General features: G+C 41.0%; 1 protein-coding gene across 4 annotated transcripts; it reads left to right on the top strand.

Moving 5' to 3' along the window:
* The first annotated feature begins 12,536 nt into the window (after positions 1–12,536).
* On the top strand, positions 12,537–16,789 carry LOC147629105 (uncharacterized). Of its 4 annotated transcripts, none has more exons than XR_015267893.1 (4): positions 12,537–12,802; positions 13,457–13,881; positions 14,022–15,407; positions 15,508–16,789. XR_015267893.1 is itself a non-coding variant. In XM_086812359.1 (3 exons), exons 1-3 carry the CDS (start codon positions 12,638–12,640, stop codon positions 14,461–14,463), a joined length of 1,032 nt encoding a protein of 343 aa, XP_086668485.1. In that variant the 5' UTR covers positions 12,537–12,637; the 3' UTR covers positions 14,464–16,789. The 4 variants fall into 4 exon arrangements, 1 of the variants encoding a protein (XP_086668485.1); XR_015267894.1 differs by having other exon boundaries at positions 14,022–15,593; positions 15,683–16,789; XR_015267895.1 differs by having other exon boundaries at positions 14,022–15,859; positions 16,052–16,789.
* The last annotated feature ends 1,243 nt before the right edge of the window (positions 16,790–18,032 follow it).

Genomic DNA, 18,032 nt, shown 5'->3' with positions numbered 1-18,032 from the left:
ATGGAGGACAATGTTGGATCCAGTGATACCTCCAATAGAGTCCAAATTTCAAATATAGGAAAAAAAAGGCACCTAGGATAGAGTGGCAATATGCAATTAACGTCGGTAATCGATTCATAGATTGGGAGTGTAAGCTATGCCACGCAGTAAAATCAGATGGGGCACCCGACTAAGAGAACACTTTTTAGGCAGAGCGAAGAAAAAGTCATGTACCCACCCCTCTGCACCTACAGTGGCCAAACGCATAAGAGAAGAAATTCAAAAGAAAGATGCAAAAAAACATTACACTCCTACCGTTAATGTATCAAGGCAGCAAGAACACTGTTGTTCTAATCATCAAACTCTGGCTACATCGCCTACTTGTACTCCGAACGTCAATGTGCAACCAGAAAGTAATCTACCCAGTGCATCTTCCTGTGCAAGCGGAACTTTGACGTAGGAAATATACCCATGCGTCAAACTTCATTGTTACAAGAAAGCCTACGTCAAGGTCGGCTCGATGATGCACAACTCACCCTTGCTGAAGCGATTTACTTTTCTGGGAGTGCTATGATGATGGTGGACAGTGAGCATTGGAAGAGAGCATGGAAGAAAATTGGCGAGTTTGGACTAGGGTTTTCACCGCCTATGTACCATGCTATGCGAAATGATCTATTAGAGAAATGTTATGCGCAAGTAAAAGAACGTGTACAAAGAACAATTCTTAGCAATATAGAGCTTTCTGTATGTAGTATAGTAAGTGATGGATGGTCCAATGTACAAAGAAAACCATTAATTAATATAATGGTTATTTCACCTAGAGGTGAGACTTTCATCCGTGCCGTGGATTCTGCTGGTTCAATCAAAACTGGGACTTACATTGCTCAAGTCATTGGCTTTGTGATAGAGGAAGTGGGTGCCAAAAATGTAGTCCAAATTGTCATGGACAATGCAAAGAATTGCAAGAATGCATCCAAAATCCGAAAGCGGCACTATCCACATGTTTTTCCGGTAGGCTGTAATACTCATAGTTTGAATCTTGTATTAAAAGATTGGTATAAAAGTGATGATACCAAATGGTTAGCCTCAATCGTCAACACTGCTCGCCAGCTTGTGAGATTCATGCTCGAGACAGAGAGTGTCAGATATTTTTCGACCTCGCATGTCAATTATGTTAAAGCTTCCAGCGGAGACTAGGTTTTGCACTCACTTTTACACTTTTGAGTCTCTTCTTTGAAATAAAGATGCAGTTTGCGAAACATTTACATGCATGACATTTCATGACTGGGAGAGCACTCAATGTGAAAAAGTGAAAGAGAAAATTAAGGTCTTGAAGGCAGCGCTTACGAGAAGAAGTTGGTGGAACAGTGTGATGGATGCATACCATGTAATGATGCCTGTTATGTATGCCATACGAAATCTTGATCAAAGGGCGCCTAATCTTGGGAAAGCATGGATGCAATGGTGGACTGTCCAGTGGAGTTTGGAGTGTCCTGAGAAATTAGAACATTCAGTGGTGGAAAAGCAATGGCGTGTACCATTCTCCAGTAGACAAAGAAAAGTCCTATTGAAGTACTTCCATGCTAGATGGATTGGAGCGCATTCACCACTACACAGTGCTGCTTACATGCTAGATCTTGAATACTGGAATATGGATTTGATGTCCAACGTTGAGGTGGTTCAAGATTTTTATAAAGTGGTAAACACTTTTTATAATAATGTTGATGATCGTGTAAAGTGCATAAAAGAGATGACCTCATTTCGATTGAAAGAGGGTTTATTTTCCAACTCCCTTGTTCAATAAATGGCTAAAGAGCAGCCTGCATGGAAGTGGTGGATGATGAATGGTGGTAAGCACTATGCTTTATTGCGCAACCTTGATGAAGGTTCTAAGTCAGTGCTCTTCAAACTCAGGCTCAGAAAGAAACTGGAGCATGTACAAATATATTCACAGTACTATTCGCAATCGACTTCTTGCAAATCAAGCAGATAAACTTGTTTACATGTATTGCAATGAAAAGATCTTGCGAGACATTGAAAGCGAAGAGTATGAAGAAGATATGCCCAGATGGATGTACGATTGTGATGATGTAGTAGATGAGAACTTTGATGTTGGACGTACATCGTGCACTAGCCTTGAGATAGAAGACAATTTGGACATTGACTTAGATGAGCTTAATTTAGCAGACGAGAGGGTAAACGGTGAAAGAATTATGGAGCAAGATACTGACATAGAGGAAGAAGCCATTTCATTAATTTCATAAAAAATACTTGTACAAATGATTGTATTTGGAGAAATTATCAATACAAAAGTAGGATTTATGTCTTTCTTAGCTTCTTTCATCTTGAAATAAATTGTGAATTGCACTAGGAGTTGCATCTAAAGGTCCTGGTGGTTTATATTTGCTAGCCATGCCGAACACTGTATAAATACCTTGATTTATTGGGACACTGCACAATGCACATGTGGAAATACTTTGCATGTGCCTCACTAAACATATTAAGTGGTAGTAGTGTCCACAGGGCAGTATATATTGGCCGCTCCACCCATCGAATACTTTGTAACATACAGGACATTGGGGGGTGGAGGAACTAGTAGCCTCAGCAGAAACTCCCACAAGAAGAGGATGTACCAAAAAATGAGAGATGTGGTTCCCTTGGCGCACATGAGCAATACGCGAAGAGAGGGTCTGTACATCTTGGTTGATCTTTGTGAGCTACTCTTGAATCCCTTTATTGGCCGAGGGAGGAGTTGACGCTTGAGATAATCGTACAGCTTCTTTCTCCTTCTCTGCTAGCTGTGCCCCTAAGCTTTCTTTGACCTTGTTTAACTCCAATCCAGCGCCCTCCACCATGAGAGCAAGTTCCTCCCTTGTGAATGTCACTGTCTCTTCACGTATGTTGTGGGTGCTAAAACAGTGGCCTCTTTGGAGGCGAAGTCCACTGGAGTTTCTAGGATAAATTGTGCATATAGTATCTTAGCAAAATAGAGTGGAGCATCGGCATTATGGAGAGGACGATCGTACACCTCCAAGAAAATGCGCTCGGCATTAATTTTGATATCATTATGAGTGCAACGCGAAACCTTCCATCTTCCCTTCTTAATCTCACCATTTGGACATGGCCATATTTCCTTGATCATCTTTGTGGTTACGCGTTTATTTATGTCTTTCCATTGGGCATAAGTAGGAGTTGTCCATTTCGACAACCTGCATGCTGTTCTCGTAGCTTCGCGGGCTGTCAGTCCATGTGCAACGGCCTTCATTCGCTCATATGCCTTCTTGGCTAACTCTTGATGCTCGTTTGCTTGTGCTTCTGCCATATCTGCATGAACGTAAATGACTTTAGGATTTTAATGAACTATAAAGATCAACGTAAGATAAATTGACCATTACCCTCAAAAACTTAAAGTTTAACACCATGAGATAAGATATGAATTGCAAAGACTCAATGAGAAATATCCACTTGACTCAAAGAATATTTCAAACAATGCGCGCACATCAAATTTTGAAGAGAAAACATAAATTTAAACACCACAAGAGGAGAGAGAGATTGCAAAGACTCAATGAGAAAATATTTCAAACAGTGCGCACATATCAAATTTTGAAGAGAGACAAACAAAGAGCCATTCTTGAAACTAAATCTCCTGATACTGTTAAATTACAAAATTGGGGTGAATGACACCGATAGCTCTACAAGAGGACGTTGTGCCCTCGCCGGGTTAGTATTTAGTGATCTAAAAAATTCCGTTACTTGCAAAACAGATTTTCGCTCGTCGCGATTAGGTAGACACATCCAATTTTTGACTCTATAAATAATAGTATCCATGGTAACTTTGTCGTAGGAACTATTGTCCATCCATAACTCTTGTACTTTCTGCCAAAAGTCATATAAAATTTGTAATAAATACCCTAAAGCAAAAACATCAGATGCAGGAGTGTATGCATCTGCCAAAAACGGATCAAAAATTTTCGGGGCTACTATCCACGGCCGTTTATTTCGCTCTCTGTCTGCGTAGGAGACCGCCTCTGCCACCTTCTCAGGGTTCTTGTCTGCTTCAAATACAAAATTGAGAGACATCTGTTTTTTGGGCACTCTCAGCAGTAACCCCCAATCGATAATACCTACGCGTGGCTTCAACTCTTTTATAAAATCCAACACTACATTGAATGGATGTAGGTCGGTATGTACAATTCCTGCTAAATGTGCTGCCGCTAGGCCTTCCACAGGGCATGCATAATATGTGGCATGGTTATTACTATTTGTTTTATTTTAGAAAGTTCTAGATGACTTAAAGGAATATTATCGGGCGGGGGTTTTCTCCATCCTCGATCCAAACGAAAAAATACTCTGGTGAACTCACTGAATCTTAAAGGGACCTTCAGAAGGGTATCACCAAGCGAGCCGCCATTATAGTATGGAAAAATAGTGATCCAAGGAGATTCTTTTGTGAAGGCAATACACCTGACAATTGATGGGTGTAAAACCTGCATGCCCTGCTCTGCCTGGAAGCTCTCAAACTTGGCGCTGCCTTCTCCTTTGTAGTGCTTTCCGCAAAAAGTAATGTGCTCTGGCAAAAATGATATACCTCTAACTGTATACTCTTTTACTGTGCCAAAAACACCAGAGCCTATTGTTCGCCCTTCAACAGAGCCTCGTGCGGGACGCCAATGAGGTGTGTGCACATAGAATTGTAGATTGTGCGATTAATGGCACTCGTCCCACTCGCATCTGGCTGGTTGGACGTTGCAGCGACATCCTGGGCAATGCGCACTCTTTTGGGGAGTGACTGCATCCAGCGCCTTCATGCGCTTGCTCTTGGCTCTTTGCTCGCTCCATACATCGTCCCATAACTGTAGACGATGCATATTAGCTTCAGGCGGGGCAGCATCTCTAAGATCATTGCATGCTACACGCATGCTCCCCAAAATAGTTCGTGTTATATGTTGATGGTTGAAGTCTGCTATCTTTTGTCTATCAAGCAACTCAGCATTTCCTCTACTTCGAAGTCGACGCTGTGCATTTTCCCATATCTGCTCTAATAGATCTCGCATGAGTATCTCAGACTCATTGATCTTTTTGACGATGTCTTCTGAACATTGTGACACTGCCATGACTGCTTCAATGCGAATTGCTCGTAGAATGATTTTACACTCTCCAGGGGAAAGCATGGTGGTCGTCTTCGCAAATCTAGCAAATATCACTAAACACAACAAAAACGGAATATCAAACAACATTACTGAAATCAACATCAAGCAATACATCATCGAACGTGAGAGAACCGCAACAAGTGTATCATTACTTATCAATGATCAAACAAAAACAGAATATCAAATAATATTACTGAAATCAACATCATGCAATACATCATCAAACGTGAGACAACCGCAAACAAGTGTATCATTACTTATCAATGATCAAAGAAAAACGGAATATCAAACAATTTTACTGAACTCAACATCATGCAATACATTATCAAACGTGAGACAACCGCAACAAGTGCATTATTACTTATCAATGTTCATCGAACGTGAGACAATGGCAACAAGTGTATCATTACTTATCAATGATCGAACAAGTGCATCAGACATAAGCTTCTATATATAATCACTAGAGAGCATCATGAGAGAGAGAGAGAGAGAGGGGGGGAGGAACAGAGAGAGAGAGTCGTGAGACAGATAGAGAGAGAGGGAACATTAGATGACATTTTCAATAGTTTTGTGAGTTCCTAAAGAGAGGAAAATAATGTTTAGTATTGTTTTATATTTTAAGAAAATAGAGGGAGAAAAGGTAATTTATTAGGGATTATGTATATTTTAAGAGAAAAAAAAAATCCTCATCTACACACCTATTGTGACACAGAGAGAGAGAGAGAGAGAGAGAGAGAGAGAGAGAGAGAGAGAGAGAGAGAGAGAGAGAGAGAGAGAGAGAGTCGTGAAGTGTATCGAGAGAGAGAGAGAGAGAGTTGTGAAGTGTATCATGAGAGAGAGAGAGGGGGGAGGAAGAGAGAGAGAGAGAGAGAGAGAGATATTCATTTTTATGAGTCACGACATCATGAAATTAAACTTAAAGACAATATGATGTAAACTTTGATCCATGAAATACTCATGCCGCTTTACCAACCAAGTATCGCATGGATCACACACAATAAAAACAATACAAGCCGCATCAAGCAAATTTACGACATTTTTTCAACTGCGTTAACGATCAAATGCTGCAATATGCAAAAAACAATATATACACTAGCGCACGACACCAACTTGCCGCGTTAATGACAAAATGCCGCCCGAATCTATGGGAATACGAATAGGATACGGACATACATTGGCCGCGTTACTGACCATATGCCCGCATTTGACAAAGGGAAGGGAAGGGAAGGTGACATCGCCATAACGATACTATGCTTGCCGCGTTACCGACGACTAGTACCGCTGCGGCGTGCCATACTTACTATAGGACACAAACAAGCCGCGTTACCGACTATGTGTCCCACGATAAGCACCATTCCGAAGAATGGCCTTACACACACACCCCTCGTGTGGCGGACCACCCACATCCTGCCGCGCATTGCGACCATGGGCGGTTGCTCGCACGAACATACACACACCCACACACACACACACCCACAACTGCCATTACCTGTGTATACTGTCAGCAATGAACTCCCAAAAGGCCCCCCGGGGCCGTATATATACAAAAATGTAGCCCGCCGGGCTAAATGACGACCCCAGCGGGCCCGCCGGGGTTTTAAAATTCCCGGCGAGACCGTCGGGTATTGCAAAAATCCCGGCGGGATTTTAGCCGGTTACCAGGGAACTTCCCACCGGCTTTTTTGGGAACATGTTAACATGTTAATAACATGTTAACACATGTTATTAACAAAAAAAAAGTGATCACGTGAATACAAAATCATTGATCTTGTGGGATCATCAATCCATCCCATAGCCTCACAAATTTGATCAAACTTTTCTAGGTGCTGAATGGGATCTCCAGTTCCATCAAATTTGGGCATCATCCTTGAGATATGGATTGGCTTGTTTTTTCTCAACTCTCCTCTAGGTGCTAATGTTGGTCGTTTCAAATGTTATCCTCAGCATGTCTTCTGCATATTCATGTGGTGGTGGAATGCAAGGAGGTGGTTGTGCGAGACCCTTTGGTTTAAAGTACATGATCTCTTTCCTGATGGGGTTGGGCTTGGTTTCCAATGGCACTTGGCCTAGCTTTTGAGGCTAGGCTCATTGCGGTAAAGGACATGTTCTATGAATGCTCTTTTGGATCCTGGTGTGATGAGGCAGTCCCTTATATTAGTCCTTGAGGTTTCAGGTCATCCTGCTTCCACTCCTTTGTTGGAGTTGTGCCCAAAAATAGGCCGATTGAGTATCTTCTTCATAAATTTTAAGGTGTTGTTCATAGAGCATGTTGGTGAATCCGGAGGTCGGAGGACCATAGTGGCATGCTTCTCATGTACCAATTCCACAATGTATGAACAATTTATGAAAAATTATGAAATGCATAAACTAAAATTAACTTCACTCTAATTCAACCTAATGGAGATCAATGCTCATGTTTTCGGAGTGGATTTCACTCCTAATCATAATTTTTAAGCTGATTATTGTCTCAAAGCAATGAAATCTAAGCCTCTTGGGTTCTAATTTCATAAAAATCACCAAAATCCAAGGCATTGCCATACCAATAGATGAATGTCTTAATGCAAAATAATCAAAAGCAACAAACAAACACAATCAACATATCTAAGGATCCAAAAATGTGTGTTTTTCAAAGATCAACATTGGGAAATATTGGGTGATCCCAATAGCTTAGAATGGATGGAAAAAAAGAGCTAAGCCCTAGGCTAGTCCTCGATAGAACATCGACACCAAATAAGTCAAGAGCTTACCTTAGCATTGCCAAAGATGAGGAAAGGAAGAGAGCTCACAAGAAACCTATTATAAGGAAATGATTGTGTATTTCTTATTGTAAAAAATGACTTATATACAAGTAACTAGTTTTCACCTCAACCAAATTTAAAAATGGTTCAACCTCTACTATTCTTAAGCAACTATGTACACTAAGTCCGCAGACTTTTCCTATTTGATATTAAGAGCATAGTAAGGCGTGCTTTATATGTTCCAGTGATGTCTTATAAAAGATAAGTGTCCATTTGCGTGCGAGCAAGATGGAAAAGCACCTTATGGTAGGACGGGCAAGTGAAACCATGTTAACAAGGTGTACTTCATTGGGATTAGGATCTTCATTGATGGGATCTACATTGACATGGGCATGTTCTTTGAACTTCATTATTACTTCTTTTGAGTTCTCTAACAGTAAGGCGTGCTTTATATGTTCTAGTGATGCCTTATAAAAGATAAGTGCTCATTTGCGTGCAAGCAAGATGGAAAAGCACCTTATGGTAGGACGGGCAGGTAAAACCATGTTAACAAGGCCTACTTCATTGGGATTAGGATCTTCATTGATGGGATCTACATTGACATGGGCATGTTCTTTGAACTTCATTATTACTTCTTTTGAGTTCTTCAACTTCATTTCTTAATCAGCCCCCTTGAACTTCATTATTTCTTCTTTATCACTTCTTGGATTTTCACCAAAATTTCTTATAATGTACTTCATCATAGATTAGGGCATTGTGGGTGAGAAGAGTTTTGTTTTGCAAGTCACAGTATGCTCTGGCCCTACCTTGATCGTGACTCAAAAATGGCTGTAATCATGTGCAATAATGATATGTGTGTAGAGATAATATGGGCTCTCAAACTCAGTACAAGCAAGTGATGTGAGTAGGGCATAGCCCCTATCTATGTTGTGTTCGCTATGTTTCAATGCTGGACAAGGTTTCAAGAGAGGTAAGAATTGGATTCAACTTGCTTAGTCTACTTGAGTTGTGGTGTGACTTGGGGTATAGGGGCAAGCACGCACATAGGCACTTACAAGTGCCAGGGGAATCCCATAACTGGGGGAGTGCTAGAAATTATTGTGATGGATAATTATGTATTTGAGGGGCAGCACATGAGCCTTATATTTGTGTGCACATGTGTGGAGGTCTATATGGCCTTTGTCAAAGTTTAGTTGTGTTGAGTATGGATCAAAGGTTATGCCCAAAGATTATTTGTTAGTTGTGTTGTAAAAATTGAAAAGGTAGAGGGAATTTTGATGATTGAGAGAGAATCATGTAATTGAGAGAATGAAGAGGAAATGGAGGAGTGATGTAGAGATTTGATGGAGAGATTCATGGAGGTGATTATGGGTCTAGTGGATGCTTCTGTGCTATAACTTAATTAGCCCATTGCTCAAATTTGTGAGATTTATAATGAAGAGATTAATTTTTTAAATACTCTTATTTTGTTAATCTCTTTTTGTAATTAAGTGCTAATCTCCTTGATTCTTCAATCATGACTTGATGTGTTTTCTTTAAGCCCCCTTAGATGCATTTTTTTTCTATTGATGCTCGTGAGACTAGAAGGCCTTGCTAGCTTGAATGTGGAAGTCTTGAGTACTACACCAATGGTCCAATTTGCTTAATACAAGTTTTTTATCTTCAATAAAGCTTTACATTGTAGATTTTTTAAATATCTTTAATACAAGTTTTGCATCTTCAATAAAGCTTTACCATGTAGATTATAATTGAGCTAGTTTTGTGTATATATACCTTTCTAATGTAGTGTACTTTGATACAAACCACATGCACTACTTCTTCATTCCTACCTTTGTAATCACCATAAGGCAACACACTTTTATGAATTAACATTACAATAAGAAAAAGTGCAATATAAAAATCTCAGTGTGGTAAAAACATATTGGGTAAACATTGGCCTTTTGTAAACTTGGAAAATCTTGGTAAAAAAAGTTATCTAAGAAAAATTTTACCAATAAATGCTACTTGAGAAATGCACCTTGTGTTTTTTTTTCTATTTGTGCATAAATTTTGTCCAAAAAATTATGTCACAAATTAATATGTTTTACAAGTTCTTAGAAAGAAAATAAATTTGAATGGTTTTTACACTCACTCAAACCTATTTCACAAGTTATGAGAAAGTAAACATTTGAATGGATTTTTGAAACATTGCTAGGTGAGAATTGTGCACTAGCTCAAACCTACATTTTTGAATTGCAAAAACATGCCATGGAAGTTTCTTGGTCACAAAGGACTTTTTAATCCAAGCCCCCAATTAAAGCAATACATTTTGGGCATATTATGAAACACCTTTTTATTTAAGTGTTACATGTTCCTTGTAAATTTATTGAGCTCAACATGAATATAAATAATTTAAAACTTGATTTAAGGGGAATAAAAAGGAGGTCGTATTTCTCTCTCTCTCTCTCTCTCACACACACACACACACACACACACGTGAGCGTCGTGCGCACACACACACGTGTACACATACACACAAGGAAGACCGGAAGGGTTAGTACTAAATTGATTTTTATGTTGCCCCAAAGAAAACTCTATGATGTGAGTGATTGTCACCATCCATGTGCTTTAGATTATTTAGTTAGAAATACATGACTTCTTTTTCCAAGTATACCTTGGATGCTCTTGAAAGGGACCCATGCTCCAAGATGTTACTTCTTTTTTTTTTGTGCATGGTGAGTAGGAGGCTATGTACTACAATATTCAATAGTGGCATTGAAGAGCCATGGCCCACCACTAGTCTTTCTTGGAAGTAGCACTTTATACATACTACTCTTCAATGAAAATCACCCTTCTTCAAAGCCAGGAAGTAACCAACTTAAACAATGTACTCTAGAGTGTACTAAATAGCTTGCATGTAACATCATTATTGAATGGGAGGTTGGTAAGAGACCCTTCCTGAAAGCATGCCATGATATGAATGGACTATCATTTTTTAACTATATATACGGAATATTCATTCATTTATTGCACATAATCTCTTAGAGGTTTAAGACACATACTTACAATTTTTTAATGCGTGTTAGCCAAGTTGTCATAGAATCTACTATATATTGATAGGGAGAAAAGTGTAGTAAATTTTAGTCTTTTCTCTAGCATAGCAAAGTGGATGCATGTGAAACTCTGTCACGGTTTCTAGTTTGAAGACACATCAATCAAAGTTAATCACACATATCAATACAAAGAAGAGGATATGTTCGCACCTACTTTATGAAAAATTTCACCTTGAGTTTCACTATTTATTTTGTAGACATTGAGTCATTGAATTATATTGCTTCAGAATCGATAAGGCAAGGTGGCAATCCATGTCAGTCTAGCCCCATATTCCTTATCCCTCCACATTGACAAATGTAACTCCCCCTTCCATCATGGCCCTCCCAAGTGCCCTTCTCATCCACCTACCATATCTACTCTCTAAGGGTTTGCCCTTCACCACATTTTCATTCTTTTAAAAAAAATGTGACAAGCTATCATATTATTTTATCAAATGCTCTATCTATATGTCTCTTTTTTCTACATACATCATATGTGCCTCTCCCTCTTTCTACATAGGTCATATGTGCATCTCTTTCTACATAGGTTATATGTTCCTCCCCCTCTTTCTCTCTAAAATCTACATAGGTGCCCTCCTTGTTTATGCATAGCTCATATGTGCCTATCTTTCTACAATGTTCATATGAGCCTCTCCCTCTTTCTCAAAGTTCGTTGTGTGAATCTAATAGGGAACACGGACTGGGAGCCATACTGGGGAGTCCTTAGCCAAGGTTAGGAAGATTGTGAAGGCCTTACAATGAGACACAATGTTAAATTTGGTGTTATTCAAAAACTTAATAGAAATTATGATAAATCTAGGAGAGGCATAGATTCTCATGTGGCTTTCAAAGGGGGTTTAACTATGAAGTTGCTGAAATGGTAAGCTTTGTGTATGGCCACGTGGCAAATGGCCTCAACCCTCCCGGTGCTGAGATGAGAGATGACGTGGCATGCCACGTGGCGAGGGGGGGGCCCTGGGGTCTATATGGCACGGTGCCTTAAAGAGGCCCCCCAAGTGGGATCTACGGGTGAGAGGGGCCGATTTTGGGCGGGGGTGATTTGAGCCGTCGGATCCCCCGAAAGTAAACTAGGGTCCGAAAGTAAACTAGGGTTGTCGCGCACATATATTAATAAAGGCCGAACACACTAGCTAGCAGAAATTATAGCCTAATGGTAAGACTATGGCCGCTCTAGCGGCACGTCGTGGGTTCAAATCATTCTTTTGCAATTTGAGACTTAGGCAAAAAAATTATAAGTCCAAAACTCGGACACTGGAGTAAACTAGGGAATTTGGCAAGCCCCCGACAAAAAAAACTCGGCCTGCGAAGTAAACTAGGGATCCTACAAAAAAAAAACTCGGCCTGCGAAGTAAACTAGGATCCCTAGTTTACTTCGCAGGCCGAGTTTTTTTCAGCCCTAGTTTACTTTCGGGGATCCGACGGCCCGGATCGGCCCCGCCCAAAATCGGGCCCCCCCAGCCGTCGATCCCACTTGAACCCCCTCTTAAATGCACCGTGTGATTTAGAGAGGAGGGGGGGGGGGATTTTTGTTTTTGTTTTCTGGAACCTTCCTTGAAGTGCCCCCTTGCCCTTCCAGTTCCTTCTTGTGAGGCAGGATTAATAACACTGTGGTTTTCTCTTTTGTTCCTCTCTCTCTCTCTCTCTCTCTCTCTCTCTCTAACTCTCGAGCTTTTTGGCTATGGGGGTTGACTACTACAGAGTCCTCAAGGTCGACAAGTCTGCTAGCGATGACGACCTCAAGAAGTCCTACCGGAAGCTCGCCATGAAATGGCACCCTGATAAGAACCCTAACAACAAGAAGGAGGCCGAGGCCAAGTTCAAGCAAATCTCCGAGGCTTACGAGGTTTGTTTGCAGCACCTCCATTGAGTCTCTGCGAAAGGTTTACTTTGTTTTCTTCTCTCAGAGTGACCTTCACTGCTCTGTGATAAAGTTTGTTTGTATGCTCTGTGAAATTCGCTACTGATTTAGTGTTCTATTACTGTTTTCCTGGAGTATGCGAACGTTCTTTCTTTCTGAAGAAGGTTTCTTGGTCAGCATTGCAGTCGTTTAGGGCATTGTGTGCCTGGTGATCTCCATCGCGGCTTTTTCAGTTTTTGAAGCGAGAAAGATTCTTCTCGATGTGTTTTCTTAGCTTTTTAGCTGAGGAAGAATTTTCTTTGAATGCTTGCTGCGCTGTGTGTTTAGGGTTTGATCTGGAAGTACTACGTGTTGTGTGCTCCGTTAAGAGGAATTATGTGTCTCCGGAGTTGGTCAGGGGTCGAAAGTCCCAAACGCGAGGTCGTGGGTTCACCCCTGCTCTCGGCGAAGGACTTGCTATGTAATAAATCAGGTTAAAAGAGGAATGATGTGCTCAATGAAAGATCTATGAGCTATGAACTACATGGCTTATTTATTGATTACTCTTGTGCTAGTATGCAAATTAGAAGATCAGATCATCGGAGTTTTCTTTTTCCCTGGCTGGCATCTGAGGCTTAAGACCTTTTTGGGAGCTTTCAGGTTCTCAGTGATCCGCAGAAGCGGGCCATTTATGATCAGTATGGTGAGGAAGGGTTGAAAGGACAGGTTCCGACGCCAGAAGCTGGTGGAGCCGGTTTTACAAATGGTGGAGGGCCAAACGTGTTCAGGTTTAATCCCAGAAATGCAGAGGACATATTTGCCGAGTTCTTTGGTGAAGCCGCCCCCCACTTCGGAGGTATGGGGGGGATGGGAAGCAAAGGTGGTCGCAACCCCTTTGGAGACAGCATGTTTGGAGGCTTTGGAGGTGAATCTATGTTCAGATCCTTCGGTGAGGCAGGTGGGCCTTCTGCAGGACCACGCAAAGCTGCTTCTGTTGAAAACAAGCTTCATTGCACTTTGGAAGAGCTCTACAATGGCTCCACACGAAAGATGAAGATCTCTAGGAACGTTGTGGATGGCACAGGGTATGTGTGTAGTTTAACATACAGTGGACTGCAAATGAAATTTTGCATTTGTAAGCATTTCATCGACATGCATTTCGTGCCATTGCATAGATGTTTTTAAGGTTGGGAATTTGTGATCGAGAGTTTTCTTGCACTTTCAGGAAGACTGCCTCTGTGGAGGAAATATTGACCATTGAGGTCAAGCCGGGGTGGAAGAAAGGCACGAAAATAACCTTTCCAGAAAAAGGCAATGGCCAGCCAAATGTAGTGCCTGCAGACTTGGTCTTTATCATCGAGGAGAAGCCCCATGATACGTTCAAACGGGATGGAAATGATCTGATTTTTACCAGTAAGATCTCGCTTGTGGAGGCCTTAACTGGCTGTACAGTCACTGTTACGACTTTAGATGGGAGAACATTGACCATTCCTTGCAGTGAAATCATTACCCCAAGTTATGAGAAGATTGTGCCCAAGGAAGGCATGCCGATTGCCAAAGAGCCAGGCAAGAAAGGCAACCTTAGAATCAGGTTTGATATCAGATTCCCTTCAAGACTGTCATCAGAGCAAAAGGCGGGTGTGAAGAGGCTCTTGGGAGGAGGCTAAGAGCTTTTAACACTCTCAGCTATGCCGAAGTTTGGAAAATCAGCTTAAGCCGTGCTCTGCAATGAGCTTGCAGAAGGTTTTAGCTAACTAGAAGAGAGCCTCATTGAAGATCCGTTTTCGTGCAAGGTGTGTTCAGTCTTCTTTCACTTCACTCTGCAGTTCATTATCCTTTGATTTTACAAAGAATGACGAGGCAGATGCCAGATACACATTTTGCCTGAGAATTTAACATTCTAATTCTCCATCCGAACAATGTACACCACATTGTTTGGTCCCTCAAGTGACGTGACAACAAAGGTCCTTACCCACAAATGAATATTTTTGGTTTCCAAGTAATCTTGAAGTTGGTTTTCATCATGAGGAATTTACTTCCTATCAGCAAGTCTTGTTTGTCAGTGTCTGTGGTTGTCACGTTGAGCTCTTGCATCATGTGACATCGCTGGTTGTGAATCTCTAAGATGTGGCCTTCATTCTGCATGGGCATATGCCATGGTATGGATGTGGAAGAGCAAGGTATTACGGTGAGATGAGCATGCTTCTGGTAAGGATCTCTGCTGTTTAACACGTGGTCAGTTTTAATCCCTTCTCACAGTTTTAATACTTCAAAGCCTGGCATCTAATATATTTTAATTAAACTGTCGAGAAAAAAAGTAAGGAGGCTTCTATTCTGGTCTGCAATATGTCTGGAAGTTGGTATGGTAAAACTTAGATTGAAATACATGTTGGTTTTCTTAACATTGGCATGGTTAACTGGTTAGGTCTGATAGACACGAGTGTCATAGCTTTGATTTTTGAAATATTACGTAGTACACTTGCAGGATTTTGTGTCGCTGGTTCAGCAGCTTTTGGATCTTCAAAGGTCAAAATTGAGGCACTAGTACCGCAAAACGGCAATAGCAGCGGCCATCTGCCTAACTAGCTGATTGACTGTTACCAAGGACCTGGTAGGAATTTGATCGTGCATGCTATTATACTGTCTGCTAGCCTACTTGCAGGAACAATTCTGCTTGTTTTTCATGAGCAGGAGGGCTTTGAAATGTGTAGGTTGGTGAAGAAGGTTATGGCTGGATTCTGGTGGAATTTGGAAACACAGATTTGAATAGTCTGATTAGTGAGGCCAGGGACTTTGGGTTAGTATATTCATGAAAGTTCTACACTTCATACTTGGTTCTTATGAAATGGTGCCAATGAGGTGAAAGTGGTAAAGGTGTTTGTGTAGGATGAGGAGGTTTTGGGTTCAAAAGCCCACAAGCTGCTGCCTAAGGCTAGTTGGGAAAAAGAAGAAGAAGCTGTAGGTCAGGTTGATGGCTGAATAATCATTGGATATGTTTGCAATCCTTGTTGCCTACGGGCGGCATATCTTGGGCCTAATGATAGTTGGAAATAATGAAAAAAGGTATAGACCAGGTTGTTGGTTGGACCATAATCATTGGATAGATCTGCCCAAGGCTAGGAGGTGTAGACTAGGTTGTTGGCTGGACCATGATCATTGGATATGTTTGCAGTCCTTTGTCTGAGAGTAATTTCACACTTCCTGACATCTACTTTTGGGCACTGATGATATGAGTGGGAATGTCATACCATGCAGCTAAGTCTGTGCACTGGAAGATAAGTGTTCGTGGTTTGAAAGCCTTGTAAGTGGACTCCTTGAAGTTAAGATGGCATATGGACTTTTCATGGCTGTAAATCCCTTGCAAATGAGAGATGGGCAGCTTTGAGGCCTTGGCAAAAGACACAGCTAGACCGAGTTGGACACACCTTATTGGAAAGATGGCTCCTTGAATACCTGAGTACGACCAAAATGACGTTGAATATTAGTACAGAGTATATCATGTTTCTTGCAGGAAAACATGTGCAGTCATATGCATTTCAGCCTGCGAGTATTCCTAATTTCCTTCCAGTCCTCTTGTGGTCGGTGAGCCGCGAAAATAAGATGACTAGGAATCACTCATGTTTTGCAAGGGGCTAGTGCTGCATTTGAGGTTTAATAGCACCAGTAGAGAACTACACGACTAGCAGGGCGGTTTCCTATTTTCCTTGTCTCCTCTCGCTTAACATCTGTATCAGCAGGCATCATGGCTTGTAACACACGCTAAAGTTCTGCCTTTCCAGTAGGTTTGGCGGGGGCAGGATCTGCAGGGACCTGAGGTGAGTACCCTGTCCTCCTCACCCTCGACTGGAGGGGATGTATGGGCCTCATGTAAAGCATGTAAAGGGGGTCTATGGTCCTTGCTTTCAATGATCATACTCCTCTCCAAACGCAACTCAACCTCGGGTAGGAGAAATTTGAAGTCCTCAAAATGACACTTTCTAGTCTTTGCCCTGACACCCATTGTAAGAGTGTGGCAGAAGCAGTTACTTAATAATGTACTAGTTGGAAACCCGTGCGAAGCACGTCTTTTGAGGCTTCCAAAATCAAAATTTATCCAAACTTTTTCAAACCTCCTTCTCCCCTTCCCGAACCTTCAAATTCTTGCCACATGGTAGCTTTGTGAAACTCTTCCTTAAGATAATATAGAGAAGCTTGCACAAAGATGGTGTGGATAATGAATTTGAACACACACCCATGCATAAAAAAACATTCCAAATGCCCTTGGAAAGAAGAAAGAATTTCTTTCAATGTGTCTTGTAGAGTACAAGACACAGGTAGGCTGCTATGGATGCCTCATTGGAAGACGGTTTGAAGTAACATGTATTGATGATATTAAATGTGATTTTTTCCCACTGGACCAATTATGTGGTTGGTGTGTCACCTAATGACAATGGCACAGACAATCAACTCGCACTTTACAATGGATCGAGTGCTACTTAAAATAAATAGCACACACCAGTAGAGAACTGTTCGACTAGTAGCAGTGATGGGGTTATTATAAATTGTGTTTCGTTGTCTTATCTTTCTCACCGTCTATATTTGGAGAGCACAAAAAGTTATAAAATAATGTGCACATGTCCATGATGTTAACCATTCCATATAGGTTAACATAATTTCATATGTTTAAATTATTGTAAGGCGTTTTGTCGTCTTATTTGTTTGAAAAGACATTTATTGTTTGTAAGACAGTGTTGGAATATGTAAAGTACCCTTTTCTTATACTTGATGTCAAATAGGGTAAGTCTAAGGATAGTGTGTATATACTTGCTGAAGATTAGCAATAGAGGTTTGACCATTTATAAGTTTAGTTAGCGTAGCGTACACACTCGCTTAAGAGCAATAGTAGAAGTCGCACCCCTTTAAGTTTGCATGGCTTAGTGTGAAAATTAGTCACTTGTATATAAATTATTGTTGATTGTACTTGTAATAGAATACTTGTGAGCTCTCCTCCTCTCTTGCTTGTTTGTATGTTATTGAATTCATGCATGGTAGATTGATGCTCTCTTGCTTAACGGTTTTTCTATTTCATGAGCTTCTTCTTTCTTTATTTTTTGTGAGAGAAAACTATCACAAAGGACTCTTTGCCTCCATCTAGGTGATGAGAGCTTTTTCCATCGGAAGGAGCATTTTGGTGTGATAGTAGAGTGAAGATGCGATGGATAAGCTAGCGCACCCATATCGAGAAGTTGTCGTATGG

Source organism: Cibotium barometz, chromosome 18 (genome assembly GCF_041138505.1).
Source record: "Cibotium barometz isolate CiBa-2024 chromosome 18, ASM4113850v1, whole genome shotgun sequence".
In the NCBI taxonomy this organism is placed as follows: Eukaryota; Viridiplantae; Streptophyta; class Polypodiopsida; order Cyatheales; family Cibotiaceae; genus Cibotium; species Cibotium barometz.
The sequence above is the reverse complement of the archived record's forward strand: the minus strand, read 5'-3'. Positions and strand labels throughout refer to the sequence as shown.